The 14,977-nt window shown below is 54.5% G+C and overlaps 9 protein-coding genes across 11 annotated transcripts; 2 read left to right on the plus strand and 7 right to left on the minus strand.

The window, feature by feature from the left end:
• Nucleotides 1-234: 234 nt before the first annotated feature.
• Nucleotides 235-1,066, minus strand: H310_10693 (hypothetical protein). Its single transcript, XM_008877134.1, has 2 exons — nucleotides 653-1,066; nucleotides 235-586 (listed from the first exon to the last, which is right to left on the minus strand). Exons 1-2 carry the CDS (start codon nucleotides 1,001-1,003, stop codon nucleotides 290-292), a joined length of 648 nt encoding a protein of 215 aa, XP_008875356.1. The 5' UTR covers nucleotides 1,004-1,066; the 3' UTR covers nucleotides 235-289.
• Nucleotides 1,067-1,505: 439 nt separating this feature from the next.
• H310_10694 (ribosomal protein L17) lies at nucleotides 1,506-1,984 on the plus strand. Its single transcript, XM_008877135.1, has one exon. It carries the CDS (start codon nucleotides 1,525-1,527, stop codon nucleotides 1,927-1,929), a length of 405 nt encoding a protein of 134 aa, XP_008875357.1. The 5' UTR covers nucleotides 1,506-1,524; the 3' UTR covers nucleotides 1,930-1,984.
• A 248-nt stretch (nucleotides 1,985-2,232) lies between these two features.
• H310_10695 lies at nucleotides 2,233-3,207 on the minus strand. 2 transcript variants are annotated; one of them, XM_008877136.1, is made up of 4 exons: nucleotides 2,750-3,207; nucleotides 2,619-2,697; nucleotides 2,502-2,566; nucleotides 2,233-2,454 (listed from the first exon to the last, which is right to left on the minus strand). In XM_008877136.1, the coding sequence occupies exons 1-4, from the start codon at nucleotides 3,182-3,184 to the stop codon at nucleotides 2,296-2,298; spliced, it is 738 nt and encodes a 245-aa protein (XP_008875358.1). In that variant the 5' UTR covers nucleotides 3,185-3,207; the 3' UTR covers nucleotides 2,233-2,295. The 2 variants fall into 2 exon arrangements, with proteins under 2 accessions (XP_008875358.1, XP_008875359.1); XM_008877137.1 differs by having other exon boundaries at nucleotides 2,233-2,566.
• Nucleotides 3,208-3,240: 33 nt separating this feature from the next.
• H310_10696 lies at nucleotides 3,241-5,054 on the minus strand. Of its 2 annotated transcripts, XM_008877138.1 has the most exons (5): nucleotides 4,952-5,054; nucleotides 4,153-4,899; nucleotides 3,940-4,099; nucleotides 3,636-3,888; nucleotides 3,241-3,548 (listed from the first exon to the last, which is right to left on the minus strand). In XM_008877138.1, exons 1-5 carry the CDS (start codon nucleotides 5,049-5,051, stop codon nucleotides 3,270-3,272), a joined length of 1,539 nt encoding a protein of 512 aa, XP_008875360.1. In that variant the 5' UTR covers nucleotides 5,052-5,054; the 3' UTR covers nucleotides 3,241-3,269. The 2 variants fall into 2 exon arrangements, with proteins under 2 accessions (XP_008875360.1, XP_008875361.1); XM_008877139.1 differs by having other exon boundaries at nucleotides 3,241-3,888.
• Nucleotides 5,055-6,003: 949 nt separating this feature from the next.
• Nucleotides 6,004-6,324, minus strand: H310_10697 (hypothetical protein; the record flags this gene model as incomplete). Its single annotated transcript, XM_008877140.1, has 1 exon — nucleotides 6,004-6,324. The coding sequence occupies one exon, from the start codon at nucleotides 6,322-6,324 to the stop codon at nucleotides 6,004-6,006; it is 321 nt and encodes a 106-aa protein (XP_008875362.1).
• A 116-nt stretch (nucleotides 6,325-6,440) lies between these two features.
• Nucleotides 6,441-6,659, minus strand: H310_10698 (hypothetical protein; the record flags this gene model as incomplete). Its single annotated transcript, XM_008877141.1, has 1 exon — nucleotides 6,441-6,659. One exon carries the CDS (start codon nucleotides 6,657-6,659, stop codon nucleotides 6,441-6,443), a length of 219 nt encoding a protein of 72 aa, XP_008875363.1.
• A 527-nt stretch (nucleotides 6,660-7,186) lies between these two features.
• On the plus strand, nucleotides 7,187-8,389 carry H310_10699 (CMGC/CDK/CDC2 protein kinase; the record flags this gene model as incomplete). The annotated part of the gene is made up of 5 exons (XM_008877142.1): nucleotides 7,187-7,420; nucleotides 7,483-7,583; nucleotides 7,655-7,929; nucleotides 7,995-8,173; nucleotides 8,240-8,389. The coding sequence occupies 5 exons, from the start codon at nucleotides 7,187-7,189 to the stop codon at nucleotides 8,387-8,389; spliced, it is 939 nt and encodes a 312-aa protein (XP_008875364.1).
• A 501-nt stretch (nucleotides 8,390-8,890) lies between these two features.
• Nucleotides 8,891-9,857, minus strand: H310_10700 (GTP cyclohydrolase II). The gene has a single exon (XM_008877143.1). The coding sequence runs from the start codon at nucleotides 9,793-9,795 to the stop codon at nucleotides 8,938-8,940; it is 858 nt and encodes a 285-aa protein (XP_008875365.1). The 5' UTR covers nucleotides 9,796-9,857; the 3' UTR covers nucleotides 8,891-8,937.
• Nucleotides 9,858-12,512: 2,655 nt separating this feature from the next.
• H310_10701 (hypothetical protein) lies at nucleotides 12,513-14,351 on the minus strand. The gene is made up of 2 exons (XM_008877144.1): nucleotides 13,512-14,351; nucleotides 12,513-13,465 (listed from the first exon to the last, which is right to left on the minus strand). Exons 1-2 carry the CDS (start codon nucleotides 14,341-14,343, stop codon nucleotides 12,648-12,650), a joined length of 1,650 nt encoding a protein of 549 aa, XP_008875366.1. The 5' UTR covers nucleotides 14,344-14,351; the 3' UTR covers nucleotides 12,513-12,647.
• Between the last annotated feature and the right edge of the window lie 626 nt (nucleotides 14,352-14,977).

Genomic DNA, 14,977 nt, shown 5'->3' on the forward strand with positions numbered 1-14,977 from the left:
GTCGACCGAGCCAGGCGGGGCATCGACAAGTGCTGGCCATTTTCCAGTGGCGCTGGTTTTGCAAGGGGGCGGTAGTCGAGCTGCTTGGCACAATGCTTCCCCTGCGCCATGAATGCATGGTGCTGCGCATGCTGCATCACACAAAAGCTACACTCATGGCCAGGTGTTGGTCCATCGAGGATGAGTACATGGAACGGTCGCTCGTTCGCCGAGTCGACACCGTATAGCCAGACAGGATGCAAGGCACATGGAGCAATTCAAGTCATTACTGTGGCACACTCGATGCTCCTTAGTTTTTGTCCAGCCCACGCAACGGCGCGGACGAGTTCTTTGGGGGCGCGTCGGGGTTGTTGTAGTCGATATGATCGAAGTCGTTGTTGTCGCGGTTGCGCATACGCAGGGGGTGGCGGGGCTGCAGATAGTAGCGATCAGGCTCGCCATTCTTCAACCACTGGTGGTTGTCGATGCCGTAAGCGCGCTGGCGATAGGTTGTTTGGTTTTCCGAGAATTCGCCGACAGGGCCGAGGTGGGTCGTGTATGGCGCGTCGCTCACGTTGGAGAGGGGAATCTTGACCCAGTTTTCGGGCTAAACACAACGAGTCCGTCATGAATTAGAAGTCGACGTGAGGACAGTCGCATGTGTTTGTTGTACCTGTTGGCCGGGTTCGTTTGGCTTGGCATCCGTGACTTGATGCATCCACAGGTGCCACTCGGGGGGGACCTGGTCGCCCCCGAATTCTTCGTGCGTCTGCACTTTGTATTCGGTCCAGCGCTGTTGGCCCGCAACGTCCGTCACGTCTTCGTAGTACTTGTTGCCGAAGCGGTCTTCACCGACTTCCTTGCCGAACTTGATATCACCAGGGTTGTACAGCTTCCAGAGACAGTTCCAGAAGCCATAGCGCTCGTACGCCTCCTTGTACTTGTGAGCAACAGAGATGAAATGACGCTTTTGCGCGGGGCCGGCCACCGCCGCCACCACACGCTTGGTGACCACTGCCTGCATCAATGTGCTTGCTTGTACGTTCCAAACCACTCACACTCGCCGCCGCCACTAGGCAGTTCTCTTATAACTAATAACTTAGAAAATATTGCAGGATGGTACGATGCATCTGAAAGAATCGAAAAAATTGTTTTTTCGTCTGATTGCATATTTTACAACTTCTTCAGGGATGGAAAAATGATTCTTTCCCTCCCATTTTCTCGAGTTTGATTGGGAAGAATATATTCTTGTCTACCATACATAGCAGAATTGAATGACGCGACCCAGCTTCAAGATCATATCATTGACGCGGTACGATGTGCATCCAGTTTAATTGAATATGTATGAAGTAGAGTTTGTAAGGAATGTCGAGCGACGGATCCATTTTTCGGTCCGATTTGTGCAGCAGGATATAAATCGTTTACGATTTTTGCAAAATGCGAGTATTTTTACAAGAAAGCAAGTCCGGATAGCATGGCAGTGTCCGGATATGAAACCCGCCGGAACCATCAATTTCGTTGCATTGTGGATTTGCGCCATTGATCATGCGCCATCGTCTTGCGTTCCGTCGCCTCGGCCGTCCCACCGGTCACCGCCTCGCGCTTCTGCGCAACCAAGTGACATCTCTCATTGAGCATGAACGTATTCAAACCACATTGCCCAAGGCGAAGGAACTCCGCCGCTTGGCGGACCAAGTGATTACGCTGGCAAAGAAAAACGACCTGCCCGCGCGCCGCGAAGCCGAAGGGATCGTCCGAACCAAGCCCATGTTCGACAAGCTGTTTGACGTGTTGGGCCCTCGTTATGAAGACCGAGCAGGGGGATACACTCGCATCTTGAAGAGTGGCTTCCGATACGGCGACAACGCTGAAATGGCCGTCATCGAGTATATCGACCGACCAGGCGAGTTGCGACGCCCTCGCCCCGGCACCGCGAAGAAGAGCGAATAGATCTGTTAAGGAATACTACATGCAAGCAAGAAGAAACCTCGCGTCTCTCGCCGCAGTCCGTCGATCTCTTTTGCACTGTGGTTCGGTCCATCGGACCTTGTGGCCAACAACGCCTGCACCTAACTCTACCAACACACGTGTACGGGTGACGAGGGTAGCGGTCTCTTTGACGTTGTGCACGATTGCCAAAACCCGAGCAGACTCGACCGTCGACTCGTTGAACGAAGTCGCTTTTCTCGCCACCTCCTTCGCCGCCGCTGTCTGCGGCTGAGTGACACGTGTGTGCCGAACACCTGCGATGTACACAGGACAAAGGCCAACATGTTCTGGACCCGAATAAAAGTGACCGGAGTCAGGGGCACTACTCTAGTGCGGCACCAACGATACGTACGACATGGACGGGGGAATGGGTTGCTGGCCGACAACGAAGTCGGGGGTAGCAACGACCAGAGTGGAAGTCCACTGCTGTGCGGAGACAAGTAGCGGCGCATTCTTTGAGCTTGTAATCCGGTCTATAGCTCCATCCTCCCGAGACTAACTGATAACTCATGTTACAATTCTTTCGACGATACCTGCGTTGGTTGCCCGGGGCGTTTGGGTAGCTGCGGCGGCCCAATCGTTCGCTGCCTCTTTACACCTGCGGACGAGGTAAGGCATGCGCTGACACTCGATGCGGCATGACGACTCACCACATGGAGTACGTCTTGCTTGGACGAGACGCTCGCTGATAAGAATCCGGTCGTGGACCATTTTCAGGACCAGTTGCGCCTGGAAGAGCAGCCGAGGTGACTCGCGCAAAATGATATGGCGCGACGCGTACCTTGGCAAGTCGTTTACTCAGGTCTCGCATGTGCAAAACGTTGGCTTTCCATTCGTCGACGGCCACAGCGCCTTCCATGGACCACTGATCCTCTGGGGCGTTTGCACCGACGGCATATTCCGTCACATCATCCGCATGCAAAGTGTAGGCCATGCGGTACGCATCAAACGCTGGAACGGTTGCACTATACCATTTGCCCAGGATTCGCTTGCACTGCCGACACAAGAGGTCGTGGTACGTGTTGCCGGCGTCTTCACCTCCGGCTGCGGCATGGATGGCCACGGTGCTGCGGATGATGTTCACGGCATACTTGAGGGTGACGGTTCTTCGGGCTTCGTTGACATGCATGAGATTCACAGAGTCTCCCACGATCAAACTGCACGTCTTGCACTGGAACGCGACGAGCACCTCCGCCATCCCATCCTCGTCCGACATGCCGCAACTTCGGGCAACCGGATATGCTTATCCGGAAACCCGTTGTGTGGAGAAAATGTTGGGATTTGAAACGGCGCGTGTTTACTTAGGAGAAGAACTTGAGCTTCTTCGCGGGCGAGTCCATCTCGTCCGGGCCCTTGGACTTGCGATTCTTCGGAGGCAGCCGGTGCTTCCACAGTGTGCAGTTGGCCAAGTACTTGGGGCACTTGTCGTGCCTGTTGGTACCGTTGCACTTTTCGTTGCCCGTCTTGTCGAATCCCTCGCACCACGTCCACTGAAAATGGTCGCAGCTCTTGATCTTGGGACCTTCATACGTCAGCGGTACCACGCGCACGAGCACTGGCGCGACGTCGTCCGTCACGTCCTACGCACACAAGAAACGAAGCGAGTAAGACAATGCAACTCGACTAGAGTTGTCCACAGTGCTCTACGCGTGCGATGACTGCCGTACCCGAGGAAATGCCGACACCACAACGGGGTTGCCATCGCCCGCTGTCACCACCGCAGCCGACTGCTTTCGCTTTAGCTCGGTGCAACGATTGCAGATTTGAAATGCATTTCGGAAGGCGTCCAACGTCAACGTGTCGGATTCCGACGGAAAAAGGGACTGTGGAAACGGCGTTGTCGTGGTTTCGTTCGGGGGAAAGAGAATGCTCAGGTTCATCGGGGACTCTTCCTTGATGCGATGCTTGGTCAGCATGTTCCTACGACGTGGAAGCGAGTCGTCAGAGTCGCACATCCATGCACGACCGTACAAGAGTTGGGGAAACTTGAGGCACTTGGTCGCGGGATCGCAGTACTGAAAGAAAATGCGCATGAGCTTTTGCTCGGCGATGTCTGGTGAATGGGTGAATCGTGGCAGGGCTTTTGGGGTTTTCGCTTTTGGACAACACAAGCGACTGGCTAGCACGTGTCCTGCGCCAATGCGATACGTCAGAGCAGGACGAAATGCGCAGGTACGTGAGCACCTTGATATGTTGGGGAGAGAAGCGCGTTCGCAGCGAGTCCAGTCGGAGGCGGCCGCGCGAACGGCGGCTGAGGTTTCACGGTGGCCTCTCGATGTGGAGGAGGGGCGAGCTGACTGAAGTACACAGGGGAGGTAAAATGAATGTTGGGGGTGCTGTGGGGGGCCAGAAGCTTTGTGTTTTGATATGTCACCGTCGCAGGCTGGAGGGGCTGGTAGTGTGGAATCGAAATCGGTGCTGGGATGTGAATGCTGAGGGGGGTGAACTTGGGCCCTTGGTCGACACAGGTGGTCGCGTCGTGTCCCTGGGGGTCGCTAGCCTGGTCGGCATACATGGCATTCAACATGTCGAGCATGTTGGGCATGTCCGAGAGAAGGCCACAGTCATCCTTCGAGTCGGTCACACCGTGCGATTGAATCGATTCAATCTCGACTTTGATCAACGTCGACGGAGCAGGACTGTCATCGTCGTCGTCGTCGTCGCCGTACAATGCGTCTTCGACGGCTTTGCTTGTATCGTTGGAGCCATGTCCGACTGCTGCTACTCTTGAAAACGGAGCGCTCGTGCACGCTTCGGCTGGTCGATCTTCGTCAGCTTTGCCCCAGTCCATGACGTCCAGGTCGTCCGCGAACGACATCATGGACACGTCTTTCGGCGGGTGTTGTTGTTGCTGCTGCTCGAGCTCGCAGATTTGATTCAACGTGTCGCACAGCATGTCAGCATCTTCGATCAGGACAGGGTCCATCGATTCTACTACGACCCCCATCGTTGCACACTCGACACCCTCGCGAGACTGTCGTACCTTTCGACCCGTCGACGTCGCCGCCAAACACTTCATTCATGTCGAGTAGCTCATGTGCTGACATCGCAATCGTCGAATGCCAAGCGCGCGACTGCGGCATGGGCGTTGCGCTATAAATAGCGCCTCCACGTGGTTTCATTGGCCACACGATACGTTGAGAGTTTGCTTGGGGGACATCACGCGCGCGAACGGTCGCAGTTGCCCCTCACACTCTCGGACGTCCACGTCCAACCGATGGACCATCGACGTCGAGTTCGAGGACGCAGAACGTAGTGGCAGCCCCATAGTCGTGAGGACGCATGCAATGGATCGGAATCCGACGAGATATTGCGCTTTTTACGAAAGCACTTTTCGGCGAGCGAGACACGATGCCCATGGCTGCGAGGAACAAGACATGTCGTCGTGATAACGTGTGCTCGTGAACTGTGTGCATCGACCCAGGTACCGCCTGCCCCTGCCCGTGGTACAAATCCCGCCAGCATCGTGGGCAGATTCAAAGGGGAGGTTGTAGTGTTGGTCGAAAACCTCCCACCTCCCCCTCGTCCAAGCAGAACTCAAGTCACTCAATGTTTGCTTCGAAGTCCCCCCACGCCCGCACGATCTTTCAAGGCGATGGTCCGACTGCGACGAGGTTGCGTTGCTGCTGCGGTGCTTGCACGGGGCCACTTGCAAAATTGAAATCTTCTCCTGTTACATGTTGGAGGCAGCCGTTTCATCAACGCGCCAGGTACCTAAGATATTTAATATTAAAGGTTATAGAGACTACGCATGATTTGTATGGGCATATATGTGGCTGCAAAGTTGGTACGCATTTATTGAAACAGTGAATCGAATTATAGAGGGATTTTGATCGTGAGTTGATCGGTTTCGCATTCAGGGTTTGCATGGCCCACAACTCGTTGACCGTCGGTTTGGAGATGGGAGCTCGTTGCTGCTGCGGACAGCGTCCTGAAGTCGGCAACCGTGACTTGCACGCTCAACTTCTCAAGGACGATCGTACCACGGTGGCCTCGACGATCAATTCTGTCTCCCCGCCTCATGGGGGCAAGGTATCAATTTCGCCGTCGATCACGGACACCGGCTACGACGGCGGCAATCGAGGAGACGGCCCTCTTTACGCGGTAGACGACACGACAGCAATGATCGAAGACGAAGATGACCCGTTTGCCTCCCCGCGGCACTTTGTGGATGAGAACGAACTGTCGTTCAAGAGCGGCACGAGCCACGACTATGACCACGGGAGCATGTCGTCCGTGAGCAGTTTGAACGGCGCGACGCCGGGAAAGGAAGGGGACTCGTATGAAGACAGCAGCGCTCGGTTCAAGTACAGTTCTCAAAAGTTTGACGAGTCGCCTTCGGGAGGCGGCCACCATGGATGGGACATATAGATGTGTGACGATAGAATGTTTAATGGCTTATAACACGGACTGTTGTTGGATGAAGAAGGATATCTGCCATGGGCATGGGCTGAGTCGCGTGCCATGTATGTTTAGAGCTCCCATGCTGCCTCGGCAGAAAACTGCCCCACGTATCGTGGCGGTGCATACGACTGGTCTTCGGAAAGGAGGGCAGCTTTGTGCAGGTTGAACGAGCTGTACTTTTTCCAGCTATCGTCTTCGACTTGTGGCAGGTTCTTCATACTGCAGTAGTTGGACTCAAAGTTGTGGAGCCGCGACCCGCAGCCACAGCAACTGAGTCGCTGCCCCATCGAGTACCTCCTTAATCGGCGCAACACACGATGCGTCGTTGTTACAAGATCCGCTTGACCGTTTCAGATCTTCGACCAAAATAGTGTGAATTTAATTAATGTATGCTTCATGACGATGGGGAATAGGGTGCACCGCCCTCGCTGCTCTCCTTTATTCGTCAAAACAATTGGACGCCATGACCGTTGATGGCACAACGACCACCAAGCATGTTTAAAGTTGCCACTGCGGTGCGTCATAACCTGTTGGGCTTGTAGTTGTCCAGGTCGTGAATGCGTGAAATACTGTGGAACACATAAATTGGTGTAAGTACTGCGGCCAATCCGAATCGCCCGATAAGGTCATTGGCAGTTTGGCTGCGCATCAGAAACGTCGTACGTACAATCAACGTACGTTCACTCGTTCACCATCGTACATGCAATAAAACCTTTTCATACAAAGATCTAGATAGGACTGATCGTCTCAAAAAATCGAAGGCGGAATGTACGCCGCCAACCCAGGCCGCTCTGCACTTGCTCATTTTGGTGGCATGGACAACTACCGGAAGGTGTCCAAGATCGGCGAAGGGACGTATGGAGTCGTGTACAAGGCCGTCGACTTGAACACTAACCGCACCGTCGCGCTCAAGAAGATCCGCTTGGAGTCGGAAGACGAAGGTGTGCCAAGCACGGCAATGCGTGAAATCGCGCTGCTCAAGGGATTGGCCCACCCCAACGTTGTGCATTTGTACAACGTCGTGCATCAAGCCGACAAACTGTATCTGGTACATCCGCGTGATGGGTTTCCTTTCTCTATATTTGCATCACGAAGGATGGTCTTGTCCAGGTCTTCGAATTCCTCGACCACGATCTCAAGCATTTTATGGATCTTCACGGCACGACGCTTGTCCCGTTTGTGCTCAAGCGATACGTGCAGCAAATGCTATTGTAATGCACCCTCCCCCCGCGTTCGCGACGCGAGCGAACATGAGGCCTCTCATCGAAATCTGGAATCGTAGGGGCATTGCGTACTGTCACTCGAACCGTGTCTTGCACAGGGATCTGAAGCCCCAGAATTTACTTCTTGACCTTCAAGGAAACTTAAAGCTGGCGGACTTTGGCCTCGCGCGCGCGTTTGGCATTCCCATGCGCAACTACACGCACGAAGTGGTCACGTTGTGGTATCGCGCGCCCGAGATCCTCCTCGGAGGATCGCATTATTCAACCGCGATCGACATCTGGAGTGTCGGGTGCATCTTTGCCGAGATGTTCAACCGAAAGCCGTTGTTCCCAGGTAGATCGATCGTGTCGAATCCTGACATGATTACATTTCGTTACGCCAACTCTGAACCCCCGCAGGCGATTCGGAAATCGACGAATTGTTCCGCATTTTTCGCGTGTTGGGCACCCCCGATGATCACATGTGGCCTGGCGTGAGCTCGTTGCCCGACTTCAAGACGTCTTTTCCAAAGTGGCAGCCGCAACCATGGCACGATGTTGTACCGTCGCTGGATGCGTGCGGAGTCGACTTGCTCATGGTACGATTACAAATCTCGCCTGGTCGGTGATCATGCCTACCTTGACGGCGGGTCTGTGGTGCGCAGAGGATGCTAGTCTACGAACCTCGGCAACGCATCTCGGCCAAGCAAGCGCTGAGCCACCCCTGGTTCGACGAACTCAATCCGCAGTGCCAACAACCGCAGCACTTGTATCCACACCACCAAGGCGGTGGCATGATGGCGCCTCCATATTAGGTACACTTGCACGACACTAACCCAAATAACATTATACGAAACAATCCGCGTTTTGCCATCCTGCGAAGGGCGACGTGGGGGCGACGACTCCGGCTAGCAAAGTGTGAAAGCCAGATAGGAGCTCCAAAAGAACTCCATCTTGTCGTGCGCAACGAGCGGCAGGGCACAACAACGCTTCGGAACTTAGAGCAAGTGCACTAGTTGGACGATGGCTACACTACGCTTGCAATTCTTTCATCCTGGAGCTGCGCAGGCCGAATCGAAGCCATGTTCGAATGGGGCTACCACCCAAGCATCCTCTCAGCACCACGTTTGACCTGAAGAGAATGTGAGCGTCTTTGGGTGTGGTGGCTGCATTTGTGACTCGACGATCGCAAGCATTGCCTTTATAGATGTGCACGTGCGTTGGGGTAACCCGCTTGAGTGATTGAAGTCCCAGTCCATACGCCGTCGAGCGTGATGGCTACGATGCACGTGGGTCGCTCGCTCTTCACATGTCAATCCATGATTCAAATCGACTTTTTCATAGTTAACGATGTGTATGGGTTCTAAATACTGTTGACGAGCATGTACACGACCATGGCGAGAACGCTGCCCACCATAACGAGGATGTGGGTGGTCTGCTGCTGATGGGGCCCAAGGTCGAGAGGACCAGGTTCGCTTGCGGTAGCACTTGCGACTTGTGATGTACTTGATGCTTCCTCGGCCAGCGGAATCGGCACCAGCAAGTGGTCCATGCGGTGGAGCTTGGCGTCGAGGTACGCCTGGTTGTGCTTCTGGCTAGGGACGAGAACGGGGATGCGGGCCGAGATATTGACGCCAAGCTCGGTCAGAAGCTGGATTTTCCGCGGGTTGTTGGTGCATAATTGTATCCTGGACAAGTTGAAGTGTTGCAAAATGTGGAGCACGGGCTCATACGATCGGTAGTCATCTTCAAAGCCGAGCACGCGGTTGGCGTCGACCGTGTCAGCGCCTTGATCTTGCAGGTGGTACGCATGTACCTTATTCGACAATCCAATTCCTCGGCCTTCCTGCGGCATGTAGATCAGCATACCTCGACCTTGGGCGACCATCATCGCTTTGGCATGCTCAAACTGCTCCTTGCAGTCGCAACGTAGAGATCCAAACACTTCAGACGTCACGCACTGGTCATGCACACGGACATACATGTCATCTTCGATGTCTCCGTACACAAGCGCGATCGGTTCACTTGATCGACGACAGCCTTGCGACCGAAACGCGTGCATTCGCCACACGCTCGTGTTGGTCGGAAGCGCCGCCGCCGACACAAACGTAGTCGAGACCCCGCAACCCAAGCCAGTCAATCCTGCTTTGTCGAGATCGCAGCACTTCATCGGCGCAATGCACGTCGGCGCTGGGATGTTCAGCGAGGTAGTCAAGGTCATCGTCGGCCCCAAGTGGAATTGCTTGCGAAACGTGGTCTGGGGCGAATCGTGTGTTGTGTCCGTGGGCGTTTTTTATTGGTCGTGGCATGGGCAGTATACAAATTTCAAGGGGCTCTCGGAAGTACGCCAGTGAATACCGTACTTACTGGTCACACCCAAAATAAAAATATATGGTCGAGTCAACATGCCTTCTATTTTTTAAAACGCAGGAAATGCATGTCTCTGTAACGTTGTGGAGGAGTGCGAATGAAGCATAGCCACGGTAGAATGCACTCGCGGCAGCTTTCCATCGTGCATGGAAACAAGTTCTGTACGGGTAGACATTGGCCGCACCGTCGTGTGGCGACCTGCACAGGACCATTCCGTGCACATGCCGAACGACGTCGTGCACCGACGGGGCGCTGATGGTGTTCCAAACTTGGATCGTACTTAATTGGGACAAAACATGGAGCCGTGAGCTTCTACGTTTACAGAGGTTGGACAGCGCTGACCACGTGCGCTTTCGTGGTGTGGCTTGGACGCATCGGGGCGTCGATACCATGCGCGCAAGGGTCATTATAGGCGCACTCGTTCTACCTCCACGAGGAATACGACACAACCGCTCTGTGTCGACGCGCAGAGGTGAATTCCCGCGAATCGAACAATGTTCACACATGTCTCTGATTGGATGCGACATGGAGCAGAATGTTGGCGCATCGTTCAGTGGCTTTCCGGACATGGACTTGTTTTTTTCCGGAAATGACACATGCGCACACTAAATTTTATTGCTCCATTTTACTTCTTCCACTTGGTCGCGAAACGACGTGGAAAATGGCTTCGCTTGGCAGACTCTTGGCGTGCTTGGCTCTCACGTGCGCGTATGTTGAGAGCGCGGAGATTAATTCATGCGCTGCGTACCCGCAGTGCGCTACAGCAGGGCCAAACAACACGGCGTTGTGGTGCTGCGCTGACGCGAAAGGTTGCTGCCCTGGATTCGACTGCTGTGGGCCAGTTGAGTCCAACACGTCCACGACGGTCTCTCCTTCGACTACCACAAGAATCTCGACAACTCCTATCCCCAGTTTGTCCAGCAATAACGCCCCTACCACGACTACTGCAACGGAGGCCACCACTCCAGCAACTTCCCAAGCCAACTTCGCCACGTCCTCTGCGCTCGTGTCGTCGGCTTTGCTTGTGGGTGCTCTCCTGGGTTCAATTACCTGAGTTCAATGCATTCATCATATTTTGTGTCAAATCGTTGTGACTTTTCCACACTAGCGCCCCACATCCCGGCCTGCAGACTGTACAGGTAGTCAACGATTGCGTGCCTCAACACAACTCTAGAAGACTCAAAAATCGTGAGCTCAAGCTGAGTGTTCGCCACCACATTTGGCTATTCAGATTTTCAAAAGGTGGTAGGGGGCTGCATCTCGAGCGCAGCGTGGTGTTCGTAGCCTGGTGGAGGCCAGTGAGGACATCCAGAAAATGTGCAGCACGTTCGTGTTGCATTTGGGTGCGATGTGGGTACATGTAGCCCAAGTTGAAAATTCACGGCTACAAAGGACTCCATTTTGGACATACACGCCGATCCTCCAGTTCCAACTCAATCACCGCGCCACCCAGAATCCTCCCACGCGGGCAACCCACTAAATCCCTCGAGCGTCGCCTCTCTCGCAGCGCATGGCCATTTCATCACGTACTCTCCTTGTCGCAGCACGGGCTGTGGTGTCGCAGTTTACGTAAAACAGAAAAAATTGTGCTGAGCCAATCAAACGCCACGACGAATCACAATACAATATCTTCCCGAAATATCTCGCCAAGCAATATAGACTCAACTGCAGATTTCTACGTTAAGAGTTCCGTCACTTTGAACCGCATACAACCGCCACAACTTTGCAAGCGATAAATGGATTGCATCGAGTTGGAATGGACTTGACAATCCATTCTTACATGAATTAGATGGTCGAACGTCCAGTTTCCTTTCATGGGTTGCATGTCGCTGAGGGAAATAATTTGACAACTATTTTGAGCCGTGCTCAGGCATATATCAACCCTGCGCAAGACGCCGGATGAAAATGGAAGGAAATTGTTGGCCAATCAGGTTTCTTTGCTTTTTCAACACACGGCGGCGCACCACACCAAATTTGGTGAGTTGGCCGTCAAGGATGAGCAACTCGTCAAGCGCCACCATCGAGACGTACTGCGCTGCCACACCAAGATGCGCGACGGCAGGACCGGGAGATGCACCGCTCAGCTGCTGCTACTTCAGTGCTGGTTGCTGTCCAAACGTTGGCGGAACTCGACTCGATTGTTGCAACCCTGCTCCTCAGCTCGTTGTGGCACCGCTCCCGACACAAGATGTCGAGGCCACCAACACGTCGGACTCGTCACCTACGATTTGGATCGTCCTAGCTGTGATAGGGCTCATGATATTTATCATCGCGCCGTGGAAGATCTGGAGGGGGTTTGCCTTGCGAAGCCGTCGCGTCCACACCATCACCCCAGCCAATGGGTACCACCTACCTGCATCATAGAGGAGGGTAGGCACACAGTCAGAAATTATTTGGGCGTCGAGAAAGCTCGCTATATGCAACGTCGGCACGGTCGAGGTACCCTCCCACATGACCTTGTCCTCACTTGGAATTATCACCATGTTCCTGAGAGAACTTCCAAGAGTCCCGTAGCCAATCTGGGAAAAAATTTGACATAATGGATGGGGCAAGCGTTCAGCCCCGGAGCTTTCGACGGTCTCTCTGTGCAGCCCTTGCCCCCAGTGTGATGCAGTGGTCACTGCCTCGACCTCGAGCACACGACAACAATGGAATGGCATCGTGACCCAGCACCAATTGATTGCAAAAGCAACTGCCTGTACGCTAAAACTTTGTGGGATATGCAGGGGCAGTGGGTTGACCCTGCTGCGGCCCTAGAGCGAACGCTGGGTTCGCGACTGGGTAGGTCGGAGCCGACCGACCTAGAATGCCCTGGTCGTTCATCGAAGGTTGTGCGTGCGAATTCGTCGCTAGCTGTTGGTACGGAGCACTGCTCAGAGACTGCGTCAGGGGCGTGTAGCTGGACGTCCCCGAGTACGACGCCGATGGTTGGTGCTGACCCGCATAATAAGCGTACGGTGCAGTTGGGGGTTGCGGAGGTGGCTGAGTTGGGCCGGCGGGAGCACCAGTTGAAGGGTAGAAATGGCTGGCGTTGTCTTGGCCTCCGTGGTAATACACAGGTTGGTGCTGAGGCTGCAACGCGATCGTAGCCGCGGATTTGTTGGCTTTACGCTTGCAGCAGCATCGCTTGCAACACTGCACAATCACAACCACGAGCAACAAAATCACCACAAGGCCGACGTGATCGCTTCGAGAGTGGCGCGAGATATCGCCAATGCCCACTTCATGACGTGGAATGTCCTCTGTTGATGTCCTGGTCTTGTGGTGCGCCGCAGCGTCGACGAGCTTGAAATCCCCCGACGCGATGGGAGGCTCGGGCCTCGAGACGTACACTGACGCGGTCCCGAGCCGTGACACCACCAGCTCCTTTGTCGCAGTCACGTAGATATCTCCACTCGACACGGCCAACACTTTGGTCGTTTCGCACGCGATAGCGCTTGTGTCAGCATGCCCCGAGCCGAGAACCGACAACTTGTGGTGGCCGCATGCGCCGTGCGATTGGTACACCACGCCACCCGACCCTATGACGCACGATAAGATTGGGTCGTCCACTTGGACCCAACACACCTAGAACATTGGTCGTGATGTCCTGAGGCACCGTCAAGTTGGCCGACGATAGCGAGATGTCTCCTGACCCGAGCACGTTGACCTCGACCGAGTTGGCCGAGAGGGATGTCTCCGCGACGAGCGTGACGTCGCCGGCGCTTGTGGTTTGCACGTTGAGCGAGGTCGCGATCGCCAGCGCCGGAACAACCCACTGAATATCTCCAGACCCGACGGCCACCAACGAGACCGAGGAGACGGCCAGGTCCGAGTCCTGAAGGAACATGTCGCCGTCGCTGAGGGCCGTCACGATAACATGGGCGTCCGTCGCGTTGGCGAGAACACGGGGATTCACGGTTAAGGTGTCGCTTCCACCAAACGCCACCGATCGAATCGTTTGGGTCGGGACGAACACGTCGATGAGGAACTCCATCTCGTCGTAGTCAACGTCATCGCCGCCGTCGTCAAAGTCGAGATTCGAGGCAATCGTCAAACTGCCCTCGCCGTCGGTGACCTCTTCCGAGAACGATAGCGTGTCCAGGATGCGCTGCGACGTCGACGTGACTGATGCCCACACCGCCGTCGCGTTCGCGTCCTCGCTCACAAAGGTGCGGGCGCTGTGGAGGGAGAGCTTCCGGATGTTGGTCAGCGTCGCCTGGAACGCCTTGAAGACTACAGGCGGGGCTTTTTCATGGCGGTGGCTCAATGCAACCATGAGACGGCTCTGTTGGTGGCCTGAACGATGGCTGGTTGCCTTGACGGTGGATTCTCTTGTGGCATGTGCTTCGCATCGTGACCATGACCTGATAAGGCAACAGGAAATGAACTGCACGCGGTACACCAGGAGATGATACATGCTATATTAATATGATTAAAACTCTTTTCATAAAAATATCCAAACATCCACCGTGTCCATTGCTTAATGTTGTAATTGCAACGAGGTGTATTAAAACATCATGGCGATGACGTTTTCCGTCGTCGTCTTGTTGCTTCTCCCGAGATTTAACCTTGGTTTTTGTATTAGTTGGATTCCGTTCGCCAACCCTTGAGGCAGCGGCAGACAAGTCGAGTCGGGTTCGTGCGTTAAAAACGCGGCGAACAGCACGGCGATTCCCTCTTTGTCTCCTCAGGTACATGCACCATGGAGTGCTGCGCTGACCGCGGCGGAATCGCACTGTTCTCGGGGTGGACACCTTCCAGCATGCATTCCTTAACATTCACTCTGTACTCAGACGGGAGTGTATGTCCATTCATCCATCTACGCCGTCGAAGTCGCCGCCGCAGAGCGGAGGCGAACTGCGAACCGACGCGCCTAGCTGCATGGCGGCACACGTTATGCATGAAAGATGCGCGGAAGATAGTATGGACGATCCCATTCAGAAGGTCACCGCGTCGATTGCGTTCGTTCTTGCGTGCACTGCTCTGCCGCGCAGAGATGGTGCACATTGTTCTTCGTTGGTCCAGCCTCCACCACAGCGGAGAAAGGTGTG

The sequence above is a fragment of the Aphanomyces invadans genome, assembly GCF_000520115.1.
Source record: "Aphanomyces invadans strain NJM9701 unplaced genomic scaffold supercont1.27, whole genome shotgun sequence".
In the NCBI taxonomy this organism is placed as follows: domain Eukaryota; phylum Oomycota; class Saprolegniomycetes; order Saprolegniales; family Verrucalvaceae; genus Aphanomyces; species Aphanomyces invadans.

What these genes read in the sequence shown, in the direction of transcription:
- H310_10695 (XM_008877136.1), bottom strand. Translation starts at nt 3,184, where the DNA reads ATGTCGGACGAGGATGGGATGGCGGAGGTGCTCGTCGCGTTCCAGTGC. An exon ending in TGAGTAAACGACTTGCCAAG is followed by an intron (nt 2,698 to 2,749) that starts GTACGCGTCGCG and finishes CTGCTCTTCCAG; the next exon opens with GCGCAACTGGTCCTGAAAAT. An exon ending in AGCAAGACGTACTCCATGTG is followed by an intron (nt 2,567 to 2,618) that starts GTGAGTCGTCAT and finishes CCTCGTCCGCAG; the next exon opens with GTGTAAAGAGGCAGCGAACG.
- H310_10696 (XM_008877138.1), bottom strand. Translation starts at nt 5,051, where the DNA reads ATGCCGCAGTCGCGCGCTTGGCATTCGACGATTGCGATGTCAGCACAT. An exon ending in CGACGTCGACGGGTCGAAAG is followed by an intron (nt 4,900 to 4,951) that starts GTACGACAGTCT and finishes GGGTCGTAGTAG; the next exon opens with AATCGATGGACCCTGTCCTG. An exon ending in TGGTGTCGGCATTTCCTCGG is followed by an intron (nt 3,549 to 3,635) that starts GTACGGCAGTCA and finishes TTGTGTGCGTAG; the next exon opens with GACGTGACGGACGACGTCGC.
- H310_10694 (XM_008877135.1), top strand. Translation starts at nt 1,525, where the DNA reads ATGCGCCATCGTCTTGCGTTCCGTCGCCTCGGCCGTCCCACCGGTCAC.
- H310_10693 (XM_008877134.1), bottom strand. Translation starts at nt 1,003, where the DNA reads ATGCAGGCAGTGGTCACCAAGCGTGTGGTGGCGGCGGTGGCCGGCCCC. An exon ending in CAAACGAACCCGGCCAACAG is followed by an intron (nt 587 to 652) that starts GTACAACAAACA and finishes CGTTGTGTTTAG; the next exon opens with CCCGAAAACTGGGTCAAGAT.
- H310_10701 (XM_008877144.1), bottom strand. Translation starts at nt 14,343, where the DNA reads ATGTATCATCTCCTGGTGTACCGCGTGCAGTTCATTTCCTGTTGCCTT. An exon ending in CATCACGACCAATGTTCTAG is followed by an intron (nt 13,466 to 13,511) that starts GTGTGTTGGGTC and finishes CGTGCGTCATAG; the next exon opens with GGTCGGGTGGCGTGGTGTAC.
- H310_10700 (XM_008877143.1), bottom strand. Translation starts at nt 9,795, where the DNA reads ATGACCTTGACTACCTCGCTGAACATCCCAGCGCCGACGTGCATTGCG.